Source organism: Plodia interpunctella, chromosome 1, assembly GCF_027563975.2.
Source record: "Plodia interpunctella isolate USDA-ARS_2022_Savannah chromosome 1, ilPloInte3.2, whole genome shotgun sequence".
In the NCBI taxonomy this organism is placed as follows: domain Eukaryota; kingdom Metazoa; phylum Arthropoda; class Insecta; order Lepidoptera; family Pyralidae; genus Plodia; species Plodia interpunctella.
Window position 1 is genome coordinate 8,073,948 of NC_071294.1, and position 23,555 is coordinate 8,097,502.

General features: G+C 34.2%; 3 protein-coding genes across 5 annotated transcripts; 2 read left to right on the top strand and 1 right to left on the bottom strand.

Annotated features, from left to right (window-relative positions):
- Positions 1-21: 21 nt before the first annotated feature.
- On the top strand, positions 22-4,726 carry Tat (Tyrosine aminotransferase). The gene is made up of 5 exons (XM_053762562.1): positions 22-311; positions 1,121-1,449; positions 1,736-2,209; positions 2,633-2,815; positions 3,178-4,726. The coding sequence occupies exons 1-5, from the start codon at positions 167-169 to the stop codon at positions 3,394-3,396; spliced, it is 1,350 nt and encodes a 449-aa protein (XP_053618537.1). The 5' UTR covers positions 22-166; the 3' UTR covers positions 3,397-4,726.
- EMC4 (ER membrane protein complex subunit 4) lies at positions 4,587-5,377 on the top strand. Its single transcript, XM_053763136.1, has 2 exons — positions 4,587-4,726; positions 4,812-5,377. Exons 1-2 carry the CDS (start codon positions 4,671-4,673, stop codon positions 5,272-5,274), a joined length of 519 nt encoding a protein of 172 aa, XP_053619111.1. The 5' UTR covers positions 4,587-4,670; the 3' UTR covers positions 5,275-5,377.
- Zip71B (Zinc/iron regulated transporter-related protein 71B) lies at positions 5,312-23,555 on the bottom strand. Of its 3 annotated transcripts, XM_053762274.2 has the most exons (8): positions 23,087-23,555; positions 16,980-17,124; positions 11,816-12,010; positions 7,933-11,449; positions 6,583-6,636; positions 6,164-6,236; positions 5,629-5,696; positions 5,312-5,498 (listed from the first exon to the last, which is right to left on the bottom strand). In XM_053762274.2, exons 1-4 carry the CDS (start codon positions 23,267-23,269, stop codon positions 10,527-10,529), a joined length of 1,446 nt encoding a protein of 481 aa, XP_053618249.1. In that variant the 5' UTR covers positions 23,270-23,555; the 3' UTR covers positions 5,312-5,498; positions 5,629-5,696; positions 6,164-6,236; positions 6,583-6,636; positions 7,933-10,526. The 3 variants fall into 3 exon arrangements, with proteins under 3 accessions (XP_053618249.1, XP_053618405.1, XP_053618323.1); XM_053762430.2 differs by lacking the exon at positions 6,164-6,236; XM_053762348.2 differs by lacking the exon at positions 5,629-5,696.

The window sequence follows — 23,555 nt, forward strand, 5'->3', positions numbered from 1 at the left end:
TACCGTCATCTCATCTGCATTTGAAAACCTGTTCCATCGAAGCTCGGGAGCCTGAGCTTGTCCAACGCCAGTGCTGATACAAAAGTAAGGTGGGTTGGTAGGTGGGCTATATTCACAGTTCAAGTTTAGAACACTTCACAGCTGAACATTGCAAGTGTTTGTGTCCATGTCGAGACGACCACGAGAATGCAAGGAATGGGAGGTGCGCGCGTCAACTCTCGCTCGCAGCACCCATAATCTCATTAGGGGAATAGTGGAGAATCTTCAAGTCGAACCCAATCCAAACAAACAGTTGATTGCCTTGTCTGTTGGTAAGTACATTACATAAGTAATACTTTAAATAATCTTATTTGTAGAACCCAATACATAATATGCTGCAGGGTAAAGCCTCCTCTAATGTAGGTACTTCAGCCATTTCAGTTTCATAACCTAGTCTCCTCCAAAACAGAAACGCAGCCATGCGATGTCATCACTAGCGCGAGCCCATCCTTGTTCTGGAATCAACTTACATTTGAACGGAACAAATACGCCTTTTATATAGGTACTTAAGGTTTCTATCCGAAATTTGTATGTGGCTCTCAGTGTTTCTGAAATATTGAAAAACATTTCACTTTTTGGACTCACGAAATCTATATAGATAATATGTCTGTCTGACTATCCGCGGCACTTAATATAGGTAGTAGAGGTACCGTTAAGAAAGATGTAAACATAGGTACCATATAACCAAACCATTAAAATTAATTGTACTTATTACTGGGAAACACTCTCTACACATAAAGGCATTTTTCTCTCGCCTATCCCATACATTGTAAAACTAGTGCAAAATTTTGTCATGGGATATGTAAATAGTTTAGTGCAAATCCATGCAAAAATGTAACTCAATTAAAACATAAAAAATATATACTGTTAAAAGGATGTAATGGAAAAAATGGTACAACTGGCTTGGACTCGTAGTTCCGGTTTTGAATATCCATGTAAATTAGCAAAATAAAAAAGAATGGCAAAGCCAAGGTCAAACAGGATACATAAGTACCTACCTATTTCACAATATTTACGGTCAATCGTATTTATATTAATATGAATACCATGATTATGGAAATGAATTCAAATGTTTTAACAGGTGATCCCACGACTTTTGGAAATCTGAATCCACCAGAGCAAGTATTAGATAGTATCCGTGAGAGTGTTCAAAGGCACACAAGTCGAGGCTATGCTCCCGTTGTGGGTCATTATGAGGCAAGGCAAGCAGTGGCAGAATACAGTGCGCACCAGGGAGAGGTGTCACCAGATGATGTTATCCTGTGCAGTGGATGCTCGCACGCCATAGAGCTTGCGATCACAGTGCTGGCAGATTCTGGGCAAAATGTTCTTGTACCAAGCCCAGCTTTTATGATATACCAAACAGTGTCAGAAGGATTAGGAATCAAAATAAAATTTTACAAATTATTGGTAAGTAAGATTTTGAGCTCCACAGACAGCCCAAAGTAAAAAGAAAATATTTTTTTTATTTACATTCAGAGCCTTACTAATAAAAACGCTTATGTGAATAAGTGATGTATACACATAGATGATATACCTACAAGTTTCTAGAATCATAACAAGTTTCCAGTTTACTGTGGTTTACATTTGCATATTATTTACGCATTAATTTCTTTGTAACTGCGTAAATCCTTGATTAAAGGTTATTTATAAATAATATTTTCGTTTAATCTGAATATAATTTGTATTATTCTAGCCTGACAGACAATGGGAAGCAGATTTGGAAGACTTAGAAAGCCAAATAGACGATGACACTGCCGCGCTTGTAGTCATAAACCCGTCAAACCCGTGTGGCTCTGTCTATACGAAAGAACATTTAAATAATATATTAGACATAGCGGCAAGAAACCACGTGCCTGTAATAGCTGACGAAATTTACGAACATTTTGTGTTTTCTGGAAATGAATTCACTGCCATATCAGCTTTATCTAAAGACGTCCCTGTACTTACATGTGGAGGACTGACTAAAAGATTTTTAGTTCCTGGTTGGAGAATGGGTTGGCTCATTATTCACGATCGCCACGAAATTTTAGGGAAGGAAATTCGCAAAGGATTGAATAATGTGGCCAGTAAAATTTTAGGGCCATGTACATTAATACAAAGAGCTCTGCCCTCAATATTAAAAAATACACCACAAAGTTTTTTCGATGAAGTGGTTTTGTTTATCGAGGTGAGTGGAAGCTTCCAGCAGTGTAGCCTATGGAGCAAGTCCGATGGAATGTAGTTTTGTGAATTCATTAACCCCCGACGCAAAGAGTGGGGTGTGTGAATTTGAGGTTTGTGTATCTGATCTATATATATGTCTGTGGATCGTAACCCCCAGAGCCGATGGTAAACATATTTAAAAACTTTTCGAAAGGCGATTTAATAATTTACATCCTTTCTTCACGTTTTCCAAAATGCTCAGTCTTTTACTTTAGTATGTTTTCGATAATACGCTAACTCTTTGCAGAGTTTAGTACTGGTAGATGGAGCTAACTGTCACGAGGTGGCCAATGATGATGCGCATAACCAATGGCCACGGTTAGATGTATAAGCAATCAAATGTAACTAACTGAATGAAAACAAAATTAATACGTGATTTTATTTTTAGAATCAAGCCAAATTAGCTTATGGTATACTCCGGCGAGCGCCTGGATTGAAGCCTATAATGCCACAGGGAGCTATGTACATGATGATAGAAATCAAAATTGATATGTTCCCTAAGTTTACAAATGAGCTTCAGTTTGTAGAGCATTTAGTTGCTGAGCAGTCAGTATTTTGTTTACCAGGACAGGTCAGTGACAAATCCATCTTCAGCTTAATTCGGTAAAAATAAATTAATATTAGTTAAGTATGTACCTAGTCACAAGTATATTAGTTATGTAACTATAATAAGGAAATTAGTTACCAATGGATACCGCCAAAAGTCTACCTAAATATAAATATTTTTGGAACAATATGTAGGATTTTTTTATTGCGCAGTCTAACATTACATTTATTACGATACGTAAATATGGTTTGCCTGCGTAATAAAAAACTGGTCATCTACTGCGTAGGCATACCATAATAGATTTCTACGCAGGTCTCTATAATATGTTAGTAAGATTCGGTTGCACCAGTCAATTTCGACATTAATTTTAACGCTATTTTTTTCAGTGCTTCTGTTATCCCAACTTTATGCGTATTGTGCTGACTGTACCAGAAGATATAATGCGAGAGGCTTGTGAGAGGATAATATTGTTCTGCCAAGAGAACGTCGCTGTAGTATGCAGGGATAAACTGGTAGATTATAATAAAAGTGATATGTCTTTATCAATTGTTAAGGAAGTAATTTGCGATAACACTTTACCACGGCCATGGCCAGAAAAATTATAACCTCAAAATTATAAGTTTGTTTTGTTACTTAGGCCGAAATGTCGTTATAGGTACCTATACCTATTTAGTGTGTTAGTAAGTCATAAATCATACCTACTGCTTATAACTTTTCTAGTGTGTTAGTAAGTCATAAATCATACCTACTGCCTATAACTTTTCTTAGTTAGGTGCTTATGTATTATTAAAGTAACTATCTTTTAATACAAACGGTTATTTTAAAATAAATTGTTTATTTTTCACTACACCCATATCTTTATATGTGACTGTCTAAATCAAAAGGGACCTTATGGCGCACGGCACTTACGCCATTATTGCCGTTGTTTTGTATTCGATCAACGGCAATAAAGACTAAGTGCATAATTTGAACGGCCGCATACTTGCCTAAACTACGTAATGGTAAAAAAAGGGGGAGAAAAAACATTGATTTTCCCCGCTTCTCCTATATTTTTTATAAGTGTTTCTCTTTAATTTATGAGCGAAATAGAAGATATGCGATGCCTATAGTTTTCTCTGTCTACTACGTCACATAGCTATAGCATAGTGTTGTTCCAAACCTTCAAGTATACTCGTTTGTTTTAAAGCGACTTCTATAGACTAGAGCAATCATGAAGCTGTAGGTAGATAATTCTGGAGCAATGGAATAGGGAGTATTAATGTATATTTATCCCGCCAGAGTGCAACGCTGTATTCAATAATTATAATAAAGGTGTTGTGTTTTTCAATGAACTTGAATCATTTAGCAAATTCGTCTACACTTTGTGTTCTGAAGCCTATTCAATAATCCACTAAATCCTTCTTTTAAACTCGCACCACGATTGTGAGGAAGGTATTTTAGTCGTAAATCTTCAAAAACATTGAAAATTGGCGCTTTTTGCCTCCATTACAAATGTTTGTTAACTCTAGTTGACCAGTAGTGCCATCTGCGCCGAGCTTTGCGTAATATGCCCTACTACTAACAACTTTGTGAAGCAAAGAACATATATTGATATCTCTTTCGACGTTTATTTGATCTTGTCTTGGTAATCACCTGTATTAGATCTCCCTCACAGACCATGTAAATGTAAATGTTTGCCTAATATTATGTTAAATATAATGTTAGTCAATGTCATCGACAAAAACTGTCAACGTCATGACATGACAGAGGCATGTCTGATACTGTCATTCATTGCTATTCTGGCTACCTATTCTGTTATTTGTGTTGGTTAAAAGAAATTAAGAACAAAACACGTAATTAATTGTTAATTGCCTTTAAAGTATTGATCGTCTAGAAAATAATGTCTCAAGTAAAATCAAACAAAAAGTTCAAGTGGGCCCTAGACTTTAACCCGAAGTAAGTATCTACATACTATTTTGGCTACCTCCATTAGTGTTCTTAGAAGTTATACTTATGTATTGACATCTTAAATCACTTTCAGAAACAAAATTCAAGCAACTGAACTACCTTACCCTCCGGGTTATAGTCAATCATCCAACGCGAGCTACACGGAATCTTCAAAGGATACCGATTCAAACATGCTGCTGATTAAAAAGTTATGGGATGTAGCTTTAGGACCACTAAAGCAAGTACCAATGAATCTATTCATCATGTATATGGCTGGGAACTCCATTTCCATCTTTCCTATCATGATGGTAGGAATGTTGATAGTGAGACCAGTCAAAGCTCTATTTTCTACTCAGAGCACTTTCAAAATGGTAGAAGGTACCCAAGCAGTTGGTCAGAAGATTGTGTACTTTATCGGAAACATCGTCAATATACTTTTAGCACTATATAAATGTCAGAGTATGGGCTTGCTCCCTACACATTCCAGTGATTGGTTAGCTTTTGAAGAACCTCAAACAAGAGTAGAACACATTGGTGGAGGTATGTCTTTACTGTGAATTCAGTAATCTGTGAATTCAGTAATAATAAACAAAGTTCAGTTTTGTGTACTTTATTTAAATTATCATTGTATAGAACTAATAAATGGTATTTACAGAATTACATATTGTATTTTGTATGCCTATGGTTTTCAACAGTCCTTGCCTCCTTTGCCTTCCATTTTTTCTTTAATAAAAGCTTGTGCTTTTCCAATTAGCACTCTTGGATCTTCCACTTTGTCTATCTGAAAAGTTTTGATAAATAGCTACTCAATAAGAATGAAAGGAATGGTGGTAGGTAGTCATGTTCCTAGCAAAACAATTCCTGGTTTAAGATTTTTTATAAAATATCTAATAAGAAATAAAAAAACAAACCATTTCTTTTTGTCTAAGGCCTTGTCACATTGTTCAATTTTTTTCTTACAAGCAAATTGAACCACATCCTGCATTAAAAAAAGGTTACTATTATGTCAATAAAATAACCAAGTAGAAAAATGTGACGAGACACAAAAGAGGCCATATGAATGAACCCAACCAGAAAAACAATTCCCAACATAGGTAATGTTTATTATGAGTACCTATTTATGTGTACTATTATCCATTAGACTTGTTTATTTTAGTTGGAAGATATTTATTTGCATCATTGGCATATTAATATTTAGTACCACTACACAATAAAAAGAAAATGGTCTACAATACATACTATTCGCTGCTTTCCTGGTTAGGGTTTTAAAACAAAGTATGAACCAGGAATAATTTTGCTGAGGTGGATCTTTTGAGATGTTTTAATTTTTTTGTCAATTAAATTAGTCATGGCCTCCTCTGTGAATTTAGCTGTTTTAATTTCTATTAAGCAATATATTGTAAAACCGGTCATTGGCAAGCCTATTCCCGTGAAGCAGTTCTGTACCTGAATCAAGGATTTTTCTTCGTGATTTCCGTGATATATTTAAGATTTAGCGATTTCGTCTAGGTCCTGGAAACTATCAGCGAGGCTTAATATTGTCTACCTCTTTTAAACTTTTAACACTGTTACTAATTAATGAGATCCTATAGTTATTCTAAAAAATGTGCCAAATTCATATAATAACTGAGTAAAGAATATGCACATGTATACCTCTTTATCAATGGATAAGAAGTATCTTGTATTTCTAGATATTTTTCAATCATTCATTTATTTGAAGGGATCCCATATCTACACTTTGTAGAATTTTACTAAACTACCTTATTGTAGTTTAGTAAAATTCTACTGTTTTAAGTTTATACATTTTTTAAATAGGAATATATTTAATTCTATATAGTTTACAATTGAATTCATTTTAAAGTTACCTGATAATTTTGAGCTATATACACTCCCGTATATACACCAGAGCCAAATATAACCTGAAAAAAAATAACAATTTACACACAATTATGTTAACTAGTAACACTGGTGAAGTGGAAATTACTTTCTTTAAAATAAGAAGTACCCTTATACAATTTTTTATCTAATCTGCAACACAGATGTGCAGAGAAAATTCTATAAAATCTATACTTCTTCTCTCCTTGCTTGTTTCCATTATTTGGGGTCATCCCTTATACTAATATTGTAAAACTGTGATTGGCTTTTTACAAGTATGAAGAATTAGATTGAGGCAATTTTTAGTATGGACATAGTATGGACATAGCTGGAGAGTGACATGGGCTACTTTATGCTGCAAGTGGAGCCACAGGCAACACAGTTATGTATTTTTGCCTTTAACTTTTTTGAAAAGTTTAATTTCACTGTGAGTTCCTGCAAATGGATATAGATATAAAAATGAATTATTAAAGAACTATTAAACCACAGAGATCTGCAATTATATGTGAATAGAATACTCACACTGGTTTTGACTAAAGAAAAAACACAGCCCATGGCGTATTTACCAGTGTGTATTTATTAGTTCTTTAGTTTTATTTGCACAAAGATTTATTTAAATACATTTTTTATTTGTTATTTTTTTGATTTCACTTTGGAAATTTCATAATGACAACATCAATCAGACAACATTCTTATTTCAAACCCTATATTTTTTATTGCTTTAAAAAGAGTTTTATACCACATCATAATATGTTTGTTATTAGTTTTTATTCTATAGCGAGGGTACTTAACTTATGTATCTTTTTCAATCTTCTTTTCAAGTCCATGGAAAGTTTCTTATCTCTATATTCCTTATTAACTGAGGTTTGTGTATATACTTAAATCACATCAACTCTTTTGGCATATTTGCAGGGTCAATGATTTGTATTTATAATTAAAACTGCCATAAATACTTACATGAATTGGATTCAAATAATCATGATGCACAAGCAGTATTCAAACCTTTTAACCACCCTGCCACTAACTTATTTACGTACAAGGAGACAAATATGAGAATAATGATCTGATCTGATAATAAGCAGAAGTCTTTGTCTATCTGATGTTCCAATAAAGTGAATGCAAAGTAGTACATACATACTGTAAAACAACTAGCACAGCTACAAGGTTGTCAATTGTCATCAGTACTAAATATAAGGTCCACGGAAAGCTAGGTACTGTAGTCCTACCAAACCAGCTCCTTCGAATCTTTACAACACAATTATTACGAAATACCCAACTAGGTAGGTACCTACTTATAAAGTTATTTATATTTTCTAAAAATGATCATGAATATCACTTACCACTCCTTTAAGCATTGCTTTTGATTTATTTACTTAATAAATAGAACAACACAAATTATTTGCACTTGGTGCAAATATTTGGGATTTTGAAAAAATACCCCGAAACTGCGTGAATCGCAAAATCGTTTATTTATTTTGACGACGCGATTGTTATTATAATTTGAAGTTATGACATTGACATTCTGAGCGCGGCCGTGGCCGCATACGTTCGGTTTCAGAATCAGGATTCCTGATGACGTTTTTTCAGATTCGGAATAGGTACCTACCGTGATACTGGCGCACACAAGGTTTTTTGTATTTGGAATTCAATCCTAGTACATTATAATTTACATAACATTATATAAATAAACAGTTTATCTATCTATCTTTATCTACATTATTATATTTCCATGAATCCGATCAACAGTGTGGCCTCTTTATCGATATTGTCCCTAGATTTGGGGAATTTATAAATTCAACAGCGATTTTCTGAACTTTTGTAATTAGTTTGGTTACTATTTTAACAACCTTTAGTCACTGAATTTTAAATTGCTGGCAACAACTGGATGGGGATAGCCTAAGATAGAGATGTTGGCGGCACAGACCAAAGGTTAAATGGTCGGTGGTTGGCGGTGACGGAAGGAGGTGTATCCCTAGCAGTGGGTCACGGAGGGCTGTAGAAGATGATGATGAGTCACAGAATTTATAATTCTCCAGAAACAATCAAATCGCGTTTACGCAACGCAGTGCCAGCCACACAGAGCCTAGGCTCTGTGCCCTTTAATATTAGTATTAAATGGCTGCCGCGCGCTTTGTAAATTAACTCTCGTCACACGTCGGACAACGACCAACCAAACATTGGTTTAGCCTTGGATTTAGAAGTAAGTACCTATTAATTCCATGGTTTTAGCTGAAATATAGACAGAGAAAGCTATAGACTACATATTCATAGGTAATATTAATATGTAGGCGAGTGCTGCATCTTGGATGACGTACAGCTAATTAGGTCTTTTCCACAGAAACTTACTATTATAAATGAAATATCTGTAGATTTTTCCGATCGGAAAAAGCGGCGCGTAGCACACGTTCCGGCGCGGCGCGGCGCGGCGGGATTCCGGGTTCGAAAACATAATGCCGGCTCCACACTAGGATCGTAAGGATTAGATCTCTCTTACAAACATGGTGTTTTAAATGACAGAAAATCAATAATTGAAAATCTTATTGTAATACTAATTTTCCCGAAATTTTGATTGTGTTCGATAGAAACTATGAAATCGTGAATTTTTGCTGAAACCAACGATCTTACGAGTAGCTACCTAATCGTAATTTCTGTTAGTTATGTAAAATTTGTACTGTTGAACCGCTATAATAGAATATCCGGTTGGAGTCGGACACTGTTTTTCTTATTTTCATTTCTTAGTTGCATTCGAAGCTGATTAATTACGTAAAAAAATCCGAAATAATTAGGATTTAAATTTTATACAAATACCCATTATGCGCATATATATTGATTTTGGATTTTTTATGAATATTAAAATTAATATACTTTAATAATTAAAACATTTAATATATTTATATTTAATAAAATTATACTTATACGTACTTAAATACCAACTTACGTTATTATTTTCATTTAATATTATGCAATACAAAAACTACGTGTGAATTGTGTGATTCCTTTTAGGTAGAACAATTTATACAGTGTATTTGTTTCCATCACAGGTTTCCTTGGATAAATCATGAAAAAATCACCTGTTTAGCATGTCGGTACCAAAATTGAATTTAAGTTGTTTTCGACTCCTGCCGATTAAAAATATTTATCTAAATAATAATAGTAGGTTATACATATCGTACTTAATACAATTTCTGGTAGGCATATTTAATTTGATCTCAAAGATATACCGAATATGTACCTACTATAGTTACTTACGTCCTTACCTATACGTACCATATAAGTATATCTTTGAAAAATATATACCTACCGGCTTACCGATCTCCACTAGAGTGGAGACGAAAACCAATATATTTTTAATTTCATTTTTATTCAAATTTCGATAATAGAATTCTCATGTTTGTAAAGTTTAACATTATGATTGAATATCATAAGTTATTTAATCCATCCTAACAATAAAATAGCAATTTTTAACGTACCTAATAGAGGTAGGAATCATTGACTTTATCAAATGTGAATAAAACCTAATTTCTTTTTACTAGTTACCTACTTAAATTAATAACAAAACCAGGTACCTATTTAGGTACGAAACATTCTTAGAAACAATGCAAATTCTATGTTTTATAATAAATCGGTCGGTCATGCATTTATAACATGAAGGATAACTTTTTTCTCAAACTAATACACGCACTTGCAGAACAGATTGCTGGGGGATAGGCGGATATTCTAAATTTTGTCAGTTGTATTTATTAACTGGAACTTGAAATAATCGTATTATCAATTTTTACCTGTATCTATCAGTCAGTTCCCAGCGATCAACATACAGTCAAGACAACTTAATATCTAAGCATCACAGGCACGAGCCTGCATTTTCAACAACCATGAGTTTTTATCACAATAATCAAGTAGCTATCTATTTATACTACAACTTATATCTCAATGTTCATTGTTCTGCGCTCTTAAAGAGGTACTGTATTGAGTCTTCATGTATAGCAATAAGCAACATAATTACACCTCCGGCAAGAATGCCTAGCACCGCTAATAGCAAATTTAAACTTTTCCCATGATTGTTTTCGTTTATTTCTGGTACTAAGTCAGCAAGAGCTATATAAAAGAAAGTACCAGCTGTAGCAGCGTAAATCCATTGTGAAGCAGATTCGTGGTCTTCTGCTAGCCAAATGCCGCCAGCCATTCCCATAAAACTGAGCACCGATGACAATAAATTATAATATAAGGCACGTTTTATGCTCATGCCAGAGCGTAGAAGCACGGCGAAGTCTCCAAGCTCGTGGGGCAATTCGTGACAGAAGACTGCTAAGGCTGTCGCGAAACCTGTCACTGGATCTCCACTAAACGCGGCTCCGATCGCTAAACCATCAGTAAGGTTATGTAACCCGTCTCCCACAATGACCATGAGAGCCGTAGATGTCATTGGGCGATCCACGGGCGGTGGCGGTGCTCCGGGCATCATCGCACCTAATTCAATGGGTTCAATCTGTTTAGCTGATTCAGTTTTCATTTCTTCTACAGTCATTCCTTGTGAATGATCGTGTGAATGTTTGTGACCTCCATGTAAGGTTTGCATAACTGCTTCAACAGTGTAGAAAAATAAAATGGTTAAGAAGGTGACACTGCATTTGAGAACGACTTCGGTTTCTTCTTGAGGTTCAGAGGATGATCCGTGGCTTTTGAGGGCGTGTGGTAGTAAATGAAGTAAGGCATCTCCACATAGCGTGCCTACGGCAATGGCAACCAGGAAATGGAGTACATAGCTGAATACGACCGATTTAAGAAGCGGTACTATCGCTACTCCAAGTAAGCCAGTAGCACTGATTACTAGGATACTCAAGCTTGCGTATATCCAGGCTGAAAAGATAGAAAATAACAATTAAATTCAAATTCAAATTCAAATAATTTATTCAGAAATTAGACCTTCACAGGCACTTTTTCTCGTCAATCTTTAAATTTATAGTTATTTCTCACAAGCTAGAAACTACTGGCATTTCGGAACGACCACTGCTGAGAAGAAATGCCGAAAGAAACTCATTTGAACAGTGTTGGTCCCTATCATGCCAGATCGGCTTACCATTATTGTTTCTTACAAAAAATTATTCAAGGAATAAGATGGAAGGATAGTTGGTGGCTCATTATTTACAAAGCTTTCTGAAAACTTTCGATTTGTAAATAGTTAAGATTCCATTGCGCATTTGCTAGTTGGACTTATATACTTACTCCAATGTCTTTCAATCTGTGGCGGTGGAACCTCCGACTTGAAGCACGTGCGCTGGTCTAGCTGATACACCAACGCTGGGCACATCTCCAAAAAGGTCTTTGGGTTGATGGTTATGACTCCAGGTTCGCTCTCTATGCCATACACTTCCAACATTTTCCTTGGTGACAGGCATGACTTTTGTAGTGAGGTTTCAGCTGCAACAAAATATTGTTTTTATTTATTTTATATATTAGTAGGATAAAACAATCGAACATCAATAGGATCGAAGTCAGATCGGGCTGCGCGAGAATTGATAGGTTAAGTATTTTAATTGTAACTTAATTATCGTTGAATGATAAGGGTACATACACTATTGTCAAATATGATCTTTATCATTGATAGAAGAAGATCAGAAGTCATAAGAAGCATAAAAGTAAAATCATCGGATAAATTCGTATTTGTAAGTAGGAGCCACCGTTTCCTTGTGGAAGAATGGACTGTAAGGTCCCCAGATCCACTCAATAGGATAATCACTGTAAATGACTGTCGCTTTGTTAGTCCATCTTGTGACTCGTATAATTTATTTTATGGACGACAGTACATTCTCACTGTACCAGTAAATAAAATAGTACAATCATTTAAACAAATCAAATGTGAAATGCGTGTTATATTGCCCATTATTTTCATGCATTTGTTTATATTGGTACAGCAAGTTATTTGGGTTCGTTATTTTTCTATAACCTTCGTCCCACTGCATACATTTTTACCCATCCCTGGTGTTACCAAGGAAAGGGGTGCGTGTTAAGTAGGTAGGTACCTCTATTTCTGTCACACGATCTTAAATCTGACAATCTTAGGTTGGTCCTAAAGTTGCAGTAAATATAATTAACTAGGTACGTTCAATCTATTATAAGAACCTACAGGTGTAAAATAAGTATCTATAAGCCTGCTCCATTAGCTAACTGTCATATACTGCGAGAAAGTAGTTATGAATAGCTTTCATTTAAATCCACGTGAACAAGTTTAACCTGATCATTATGCAGACCGGAGGTTTCTTACTTACTGTATGTACCGATTATATTTCGTTACATTCTGCACGAATACAGGAGTATAGCCTTTAATATCCAATGCTGGCATGCTGCCAACTTTTTGGCACGAGATGCTTAAAGGGTATTATGTAGTATTTGTTCGCATTGTCTAAAAAACAATATTTTATAGGTGCCTAACTATGTTATTAGTATTGTGTGTCCGAATAAAAAAAAATATTAAATACTTAGTAGGTATTAAATCAAATTTCACCACGTATTGTACCCGATTCAAATGTTCAGGTTTAGTTTATTTATAGTTTTATTTTAGTCATAGTTATTTAGGTATTAATTTTCTTCTTACATTGTGAGTCAACTCAAAAAATGACGTTTTGGCGAAACTATTATTTAATACAAAAGCTTTGTTGTATTCCATTTTCGTTAATATAGATTTATTTATCTACTTGACTTTCTATGCCTGACACATAAACTGTAATGTGTCTATTTGTGCATGTAGTAAACTGGTACGAAATATACACATTTAATTCATAGATAATATTAAAACAAGGCACTTGTCTCGGACCACGATATCGTCAAGCGCAAGCGATTGCTTGATAATTACAGCCGACGAATGATGAACAAAAACGAGACAATGATCTTTCTAGAAAAAGAGCATTCATTTTCCGCAATGTATGCACCAAACACAGAAAGAAGATAAAAAGTTTATAGCATATAATCTCATCGACGAATACCTAGTAAAAAAGTGAAAATACTAATCAGTAGATTGAAATACTCGTAAGTACCTACCTCTATTTGACTTTTTAAACACCGTCTATCACGCGAGGTTGTAAACTATAGAGAAATTGTGAATAATATAAAAACACCATTGACTATTTAACGCATTATTTTACGGTAGTTGTTAAATTTATCCTCGAAACCTTTGAATCGTCAAATATATTTAATGGAAGGGCTACCTACTCACATAAATATCAATACACATAATAAAATTGAAGAAAGGTCAAATTTGTACATTGGATTTTTTTTTAATTCTTCATGGAATATACTTACGTTACTGATATAGATGACGAAAATATAGTTTTGGAAATTTTTGTCTGTCTGTCTGTCTGTCTGAACGCTCATCACTCGAAATGTATTGGACCGATTTGATTGAAATTTGGTATGTAGGTACCTTATATACCGGGTTAACATCTTAGATACATTTCATCCCGGTAAATGGTCAGGTTCCCGTAGGATAATTGAAAAACTAATTATGAATAAAAAATGGCTCAGAATCCCAGGTTAACATCTTATAGACATTTCATCCCGGAAAATGAGGAGGGTCCTGTAGGAAAATTAAAATAACAATCAACCCCTATTTACTTTAAAATTTTGTAGAAAGGTGTAAACAGAATATAAACAAATTGTTTTTATCGACTAAAGTCGCGTAATGGGCGCAGTATGTATAAATATATCAATATAAAATTCTTTCGTTACTGAGTGACTGACTGACTGACTGACAGACAACATACACCCGAAACTTCTGGGCGGGAAGTTGAAATTAGGCTTGTAGGTGAGTGTAGGTGAGCACTAAGAGAGGATTTTTGGAAATTCTACTCCGAAGGGGGTGAAAGGGGTGAAAAGCTGTAAATATGAAAGTTCTACACCGTTGAAGTTAGTTACTTGAAAATTTGGATTTTGGTTGTTTACAACAAAGTTATGAATACGTGTTTCAGATTTTTCTGAAAATTAACCCTCAACCCCTTCAAAAGGGGGATGAAAGATTGTATGAGACTTAATACAATTTTCAAGATAAAAATCTGAAAATTGGCACACTTACTTTTTGTAGTAAATAATAGTAGTAAATACAAAAAATCTTTAATTTACGTTTGTGGTTAATAAAAAACCGGGTCGTAAAACGTCATGGAAAATGGGACGGCACGCGTTGCAGAAAGCGGGAATGGGAGTAGGAGCGGAAATGGGAAGGAGACATGTAGTGGGAAACAGGGACGGGACACATTGCAAAAAACATGATGGCATAATATGTAGGAAACGGTACGGGATATCTACTTTACATTACATAACAGGAAGCGGGTTTGGACAAGTTCGCGGGACGAGACACGCAGCGGGAAACTGAAAATTGAACTAAAGATGAGAAAAAATGCGAATTTGAATCATATATGTTTCTGGTAAACATATATGATTCAAATTCGCATTTTTCGCATCTTACAGAGTACGCGATAAAAAAATTACTGAGATTTTAGCTATGGAATTCAAGCGGGCGAAGCCGCGGGCAAAAGCTAGTATATAATATAGCTAGTGGCCCGCCGCTAGATTCGCCGACTTTCTTACCTTCCTCAGGGAATCACACCAGTATTATTAAAAAACCCGCATCAAAGTCTGCTGCGTAGTTTGAAAGATCTAAGCATACATAGGATCAGATAGATAACGGGAAGCGACTTTGTTTTATGCTATACTAACTTTTGCCCGCGGCTTCGCCCGTGTGATTTCTCACGGGAGCAGTTATTTTTCCGAGGTGAAATGTCCCTATGTCCTTCTCCACACCACGAAATACATGTATGCAATTCTTATTCTCAAATTTCAAGAAGATTGGTTGTGTAGATAGAGAGTGAAGTGGTAACAAACAAACTTACTTTCGCATTAATATTAGTTAGGATACATTTGTACTCTTCGTTGTATTAGTATACAACGAAGAGTACGAAATACCTACGTAACATAAATTTGGAGCTTACTAAACATAGAAAAGATTATCATTTTTTGCATTTTTTGGTTTGGACGCAGAGTGTAATCAAAAATGATTGGTCATGGCTTTTTTACGCGTAGAAACTAAGTAAAGTATAGTATAATACAAAACTATAAAAACTGCCGCCACAAAGCAAAGTTCATATTGGTGTTGTCAACAACATAGGTCGTTGCCATTTAAAAAAGTAATTAGGTAGGTATATGATCTAGATCAGATACAGAGAGCTCAAAGTCAGAAGGAATGGAAAAGGACATAGACCAAGATGGTTGAAAAAGGCTAAAGAAGTAGGAGATTATCTAGATTGTCCAAGAAACTATTATTTATATACAAGTTTAAACATAAGTAAAATACTTACATACCTACATAATAACTTTAAAATATAAAATGACCATAGTGACATACTTTCAAGTTACGTGTAGGAAAGTACCTAATTTAAGAAGACTATGGTAATTTTTGTTAAATAAAAGGATACCTATACTCATCTAGTTGGCCGGTACCACTAGGTACTGAAAAAAAAATCGATTGTGGCAATCCTCTATAATCCTCATAAAATCGTACCTAATCATAATTTGTTACGGTGATTAATTTTCTATGCTGCAATGAAGTCAGCTGAGACTTCTGCGGTAGTACTTCTATCGGCTACCAATTTATTCAAGGATGAATTTAACAGCAGTTTTGTAATGGAACCAATCACAATAATATCCGCCTTTCCTTCACTCGTGAGAACTTTCAAGGGCAAACAATATAAGGAAGTTTATTGTTTACCATTTCTAATGATTTCAACTCATTATCTTATCGTTACTTAATTGATAATTAATTATGTATTAACATTAATATTTCGTTCATATTGGAAGCCACTTAGCTTGCTAAATTAAAGATTTATCTAATATCCATACTAATAGTATATAAAGAAAAGATTTGTATTTTTGTTTTAATGAATATACTCAAAAACAACTGGAACTAATGACATAAAGGTGTTTATTAACAAATATTTATTTGTAAACGACACATTAAACATCAGTCCAGATTTATGTTAAAATTAAATAAATCTTTGATCCAAGAAAAAATTACGTAAAATCTATGTTGTAATATCTACAAAAAATGTTTGTCGTTTCGTAGCAACTGCTACAATCTACGAATGACAGTCTACGAATTCTACGATATAGGGCAAAAGGTTCGTAGGCGTCCTATAGCAAACTTCGTAGTGTCATCTCTGACTACAGTCTCTGACCAACGTGTCACATATCATGTTATGTAGTCAAATCGGATTATTGTTTTTAAAATACAAATGTATGAATGGGTAATGCGTCATAATTACAATGGCAGGATCAGTTGACCTATTGAAATATGGGTCAATTTCGAAACAAAAGTTTAGAAAACAGATTATTTCTGAGTTACCTGTGGGTTTCGGTGACCTTTTATGCCGGTGTAGTTGGTCATGCAGCTGTCGGAACGATCCGTTGACGCGGTGAAGAGCTACGTCGTGGGGGGAGGTGAACACCCTGCCTCCTAGGCCGAGGCTGTCCATCAAATGCTCGAAGCCCTGTGAATTAATATATTTTTTAAGTTTCGTTAATTTACTAGTTTACGATGTTGGCTTTGAAACCTCATAGAGAAAATCATTAAATTTATATTTTATTAATGTATAATTCTATTTAGTATCTACTACTTATCATTAAAATTTGCTGTGTCTTGTGTGTAAATTTTGAAATTCCGAAAAAATCTTCTATTTATTTGTGAGCAGTGTTACATTTAAATTTGTAGGTACATGTCTACATATGACAAACAACAATATACATAATACATTTATTGACTGACTGATACGATAGATTTTTCCACCAGAAACATAGTATTAAATAATAATCGATAACTATCAAAGGATTTGTTATCTTTCGAGGTTCGCTGTGCTGACCTTCAGTGGCTCATTCAAAGTGGGGTTCTCATAATATTGGCATACAAGTAGCTAATTTTATAAATTGCAATGTCAAGTGTAAGGCTGTGTTGTATCAGGCAACCAAGCCCATTGATAAAATTGCGATAAATTTCCGATAATTGTGCCAAAAAACGTAGACACTTTATCAGACTAAGTTTGCTGCATTGTGTATCAATTTTCTAAAATATTAAAATGTTTAGTTTTGAAACCTCATCCTAAATTTGAGGGTCATGGTCGATCAAATAGTTTTTTATTATGAAGACTGGTGACGACCTATCATCTATGATGAAAGTTATTATTATTTTATCTATTGTCTCGCAATGTTATTGCCAGATAGAAATAAATAAATAATAAGAGATATCTGTATGAGTGATAGAAATTTATTAAAACTACGACGACGACGACTACGACGTTTTTTATATCGTAAATATGCATTAACTGTTCAATAGAAAAAGAAGACCCCTGTCGAGTCTGTCTGTATGTACGCGATAAATTCAAAAGCTATCGAACGGATTTTTGTACGTTTTCTTTTCACCAATAGATCGTTTGATACCTGAAGAAGGCAAGGTGTATAATTTATTATGGTTTTATCCCTGCGAAACCAGAACGGGCAGGAAGAATTTTAGAATATGCTAACATAAGAAATATTTATTGGAAAATTGTATTCTTACACATACTTAGATGCTTATAAACTTTGTTTTTTTTTTTTGTTATGATTGACGTACGTAACGAATTAGGATTAGCTACAAAGTTGTTTAGTTTCGTTATTAACCGTCAAACTCTTTAGAATTGGCTTCTCAAGAGACAAAGAATCCTATTTCCAACCGGTCATATTCTTGACAGCTGAACTGAGTGGTGACGGACGAGCCTACAAAGCCTTTTCATTATAATATACTTCAGTTCCCGTCTGGTGTTTGGTAAACAAAGTTATACAGAATCAAATTTATAACTTCACTAGCTGTTGCAAATAAGCCTATGTCATAGGTTCTCCACCTATCTCCACATCAGAATGACCTCAATCCAAATACTACGTTTTGAGGTAACAGAAGGACTAACAAACAAACACACTTTCGCACCACACTTATATAATAGAATCCGCATATTATATCATGTATGCCTTATTCGCAAATTTAAATGTAAGAATGCGCCAAATTGCTTACCTATCTCAAATAGACTAATTCGCCAAATGAATAATTGTCAAAATTACTTAATTCACGAAATGGCTGATTCTCAAAAGGACCAATTCGCAAAACATTAATACGAAACCACGCTAATTAGTTCACATTTGAAATTATCTCTAACTAATTTCAATAGGCTTATGCTTAGGCTTCGCTACCGTAAACATTTCGGGATAAAAATGCCTTGTGTTATTCCAGTTTACATTCTACCCGTGTACTCAAATTTTATCCAAACCATCCAAAGATTAAACGTGATTAATAACAATGCAAACATGCTTACACACATCTAAACGTTAAGGATAAGGAAAAATATAAAGATTTGTCTGATCTTGTCATCTAGATGTGGTGCGACACAAATCCGTATTCTGCGATTTACTTCTTTTGAAAACTAGCCATTTTAGGAATTAGGAAAAATTTTGGAAAATTTGGCATTTTGCGAATTAGTCCATTTGAGAGTTAGCCATTGTGTTAATTAGGTTATGACTAAATTGTGACTAAATGAAACCTGCCCGTCACGGTTATCCGAGTTCTCGTATCCATAATGAAAACAAGCATTGTTTACAAATAAGAGTACTTATTATGCTAGAAGATCTCACAGCCGCCGCAGGTAATGCATTAGGTTCTTTTTACGGTAGTCTTCTACGATACTATATGTTAGTTCTTAACTATGCTTTGCTTTGTGTTGCTAAGTTAACTTATTTAGAAAAAAAAGATTTTTCTTTATTTCTTTTTTTAAAAGGTTTAATACCTTAAACGTTAAAGGTTTAATACGGTATATATTAAACTTTTTCGTATAGCTACATACGTACTTGAAGAAGAATCCTATTAACACTATTAACCTACACTCTTTCCCACAACATCTACTAGACGGATTATTATGAAATTTGGTACATGGCCAGTTTGGTACCTGGAATAAACATATAGGGTACTTTTTATCCCGAAAATTCCCACGAGAACGAAGCTTCAATCACGTAAGTTACAAATTGAACTATATATATATATATATATATATATATATATATAGCTTAACGTTATCTCATGTACCTGCTGTCTTCAGTCTATATACACTACATCGTAATAGGATATATCGTATACATCTTTTACGTAATAGGTACCTATACTTACCTATACTTAGTAAACAATATTACGCAACATTAACTCGATTACTTTCTCCATTTGTCATTTTATTTAAGTTTTATTAAAAAAAACTTTTTTATTATTAAATAAGTAACTATTTAATAAAAAAAGGTATTTTTTAAGTTACACTGTTACATTGTAAACAGACATAGTAATGTTGCAGATAAATGTATACTAAAAGCTAAAAAATAATTAAATAGATACAGCCATCGGCATCAATATGTATAGGTAGGTACATTGTTACATTTTCTAAATAAAGTAATTCATAACCTACTCACTTTGTAAAATGGAAATACTTATGTTCACATAAATTCCTAAAAATGCAAAGTTTGTCAAAAGATGTTTTTGAAATATACAAATTTTAATCCTAGGGTATAGGTACTTAGATAAATACTTAGGAAAAACCGTTTACATGGTTATATTTCGATGCCTGATTTTTCTGAACTTAATTTGTAATATATATTATAATTTAGAGCATATACTTACCTAACCGCTCATTCGATTATTTAACTATTTCCTACTGAAACGTTAAAATCGACTGTTCATTCAAATAAGCTATAGATTATGCTGTTTGTTTGTGTTTTCGTATTTATTTCATCTTTGTTTTAATCAATGTAGCATGTAGATCCACGAAGGATTTGATATGATTCTCCAGTGTGACTTTGCGCGGGAAATGTAGCTGGAAAATTCTATGTTTTTGTATCGCTCCCAGACGAATACAGACAGTGTCAGTGATCGTGAATATCTAGATGTCACGCGCTTTTTGCACCCCGTATTTGCTACAATCGCTCCCACACTGTACCGCAAATGGTCATAACAATAGTTTCGGAATCTGTTACGTTGTGTAATGTCAATGCTCCATTGTTATAAACTTGGCTAGGAGCGATTTGGTGGCAAGGGGAAAATCGACTAAAATAAACAGTAAAACTTACATTGTAATTTCTAGTTTACTTCGACCACCAGGTTATTTCAATTGAATTTTCATGAACTCTTAGGCGATTCTTAAATGCGATTCGTGCCGTGTATAACGGTTCAGTTAGGTAACTAAGTTAGAGAATAGGTTTTCCAATAACTATATAAATACTAAATAATACTTAGGTAGGTTATTTATAAATCCTAAACGAGGTTGTTCTTAGTGCGTCCGTTCATAACTTATTTTTGTCAATATCTCGGGTTTTATGCAACTTATCGTGATGAAACCTATACCAGATTTTAGGTTAGATCATCCGCTATACAACTGTGAAAACCACATCAAATTCTATCTAGTAGTTTTTGCGAAATGAGCGAACAAACATACAGACTGAAAAACAGACAGACAAAAAAAATTTGGCATTAATAATAAAAATATTTGGTAAAAATAATAATTTTTAGAAAAAATAAATAGGTGCTCTTTACGGCCCTAATAGAAGGCCTATAAAGAGCACCTATTTATTTTTTTCTTTAATATTTTATTTTTAATATATCTAGGTACAGATAGCTACTTACAGTTTTATTATATGAACAGATACAGATAATTTAAATAAACATGTGTTTACTTAATTTTGTAATAATTCTTATAATTATATCTACTTATTTATTATAATCGTGAAGATCTAAAAAAATATTAATTATACAAAAAGTGTTTATTATATATTAAATCCAGTTGAGTTCATAGTACGAAACATCTGTCGTGGCTTTGTTTAACTTGGCTGGCGAGAACAATACCCCTGGTATATTTTTCATTGGTTAATGAGCTTGTAGCCTAATCTAGAAATAAAAGACACAGAACACCAACAAGTGCGTAAATGGCCATTATGTTTGCGCACACCTTTACCCACCTTAAAAATGTGTGAAGATCCACATACCGTGAAGTGACAATTACGTTGGCGCCATATTTTTTTTCTAGGTCGAAATTATATTCGAACACCAGCATGGGCCTAGTTTTTCAAAATGAAGGAAAAAATATCCGTTTACTGTACTATGTTTGTATAGTTGATTTAATTGATCTCATGGGTATAAACACGGTAACTGACATATGAATTACATTAACAAAAGAGATGTCGAACCAACTTTAGGTTGTATAAGAGAAACTAGTTGGAAGTATTAAATAGAGCTGAAAGTCTATTCTATTTCCAAACATCAAATTTATAATTCATTCACATTGGTTTGAAAGAAAATGTTGAAAGTACGTTTTCTTATAATCAGTAAATATAGGCACTGTCAACGTGGTAGGTATATAACTAATTTGCAATGTCAATCTGTTAATTAACATGTTTACAGTAAATTTATTCCAGAACCTTATCTGGACTAAATGTGTCCAGTTGAAATTGTTTTTACCCTGGACACAAATCTGTTAACTACTTCCTTTTCCGCAATTGCAGGAGACGACTACTAGACGTACTCCAGTGAATTGGGACCATTCTTATGTAAACCATCCTATGTCTGTATAGCAAAAATAGATAAATAACAATGTTTTAAAATAGAGAAGTCTATGTTCTGTTTACGTAAACTGTTGAATGCGGGAAAGAAAACAATAAGCCTTTATTGTTAATAACTTATCATTATCCTAGGTATGGTATGTGGAAATTAGTAGGAAGCTATGTGGCAATATTGGAATTTATCAATGGCCTGTGGATTTAACTAAATACTAGATAACACGTAGATTTTGATAACGTAACTTTGTAATAGTAAGTTCGATGAACTTCCGTTTACGAAATAGGGAAAGTGTTATAGAATATACATACTTATTCAATTTTGGCAGGTATCCCTCACATATTCAGATCCCTGATATCTTCTCCTTACTTCAAGTTACTTACCTACCTAACAAGTCTGTAAATAATACTAATTATTTCTCATAATGTTATAACATCGTAATGATTGGACTTTGACAGAATGTCTGATCGACCTACCTGCAAACTACTTTGCAAATACTCAAGTTATCCTCTGCAGTTTAACTTCACATTTTGCTGAATGGTTCTTTTCAGCTGTATTTGGATTTTTTTTTCCTAAGGGTTAAATATATAGGTATATTATATTTATATGAATTTGGCGGATAATGTTTAGTATGAAAAACTTTAAAACTAAATAAAATAAACGTTGCAGTTTTAAGTTTCATATGATGTAAGTTTCTTATGTTTTTAGCTAGTATGGCACAGGATTGTGATAAATTGATCATTTAATGAAGTGTACAACGAACAGGGTTAAAATTAAATACTTATAATGGTTTTGCCACACAAAATTGCCCAAACAAAATTATGAGTAATATTCTGAACCCTTACCTCAAATGTGATGACGCCTTTATATCCATATTTATCGAATATCTTGTCAATGAAGAATTGTTCTGCAGGTAATGTGTCGTTTTGTTCAGCTGGCAGCGTATTGTTGACATCGAGGTCCAGCGCGATGAGATCGGCGGCGGCGACCGTCGCCAGCGCGGCTACGACGATGCACGTAGTCAACATGGTCGCGACTGAGGCGACTCGAGCGCCCGTGCGCCCGCGCTCAACACCACACTATCAGCCGACCACCGACCAGCCACGAGTGCGCTTCGATAGACGTGATAATGACGCACCTTTTGTTTATTTGTTTGTGACTTGTCAAAGCAAAATCGCGCACCACGAAATGTTCTATTGCAAACGTTCTCGTTAGTTGCGGTGAGGTATGCGTCTGCAACTTTCACCGGCGGCGCTGGCTCGACTGCTGTCTTCGAGGCCGGTTTCTGACACCGTTACTGATAATACTTATATA

What these genes read in the sequence shown, in the direction of transcription:
- Zip71B (XM_053762430.2), bottom strand. Translation starts at nt 23,269, where the DNA reads ATGTTGACTACGTGCATCGTCGTAGCCGCGCTGGCGACGGTCGCCGCC. An exon ending in AAGGTCACCGAAACCCACAG is followed by an intron (nt 12,011 to 16,979) that starts GTAACTCAGAAA and finishes ATTTTGTTGCAG; the next exon opens with CTGAAACCTCACTACAAAAG. An exon ending in ACAGATTGAAAGACATTGGA is followed by an intron (nt 11,450 to 11,815) that starts GTAAGTATATAA and finishes CTATCTTTTCAG; the next exon opens with CCTGGATATACGCAAGCTTG.
- EMC4 (XM_053763136.1), top strand. Translation starts at nt 4,671, where the DNA reads ATGTCTCAAGTAAAATCAAACAAAAAGTTCAAGTGGGCCCTAGACTTT. An exon ending in GCCCTAGACTTTAACCCGAA is followed by an intron (nt 4,727 to 4,811) that starts GTAAGTATCTAC and finishes AATCACTTTCAG; the next exon opens with AAACAAAATTCAAGCAACTG.
- Tat (XM_053762562.1), top strand. Translation starts at nt 167, where the DNA reads ATGTCGAGACGACCACGAGAATGCAAGGAATGGGAGGTGCGCGCGTCA. An exon ending in GTTGATTGCCTTGTCTGTTG is followed by an intron (nt 312 to 1,120) that starts GTAAGTACATTA and finishes ATGTTTTAACAG; the next exon opens with GTGATCCCACGACTTTTGGA. An exon ending in TATTTTGTTTACCAGGACAG is followed by an intron (nt 2,816 to 3,177) that starts GTCAGTGACAAA and finishes TATTTTTTTCAG; the next exon opens with TGCTTCTGTTATCCCAACTT.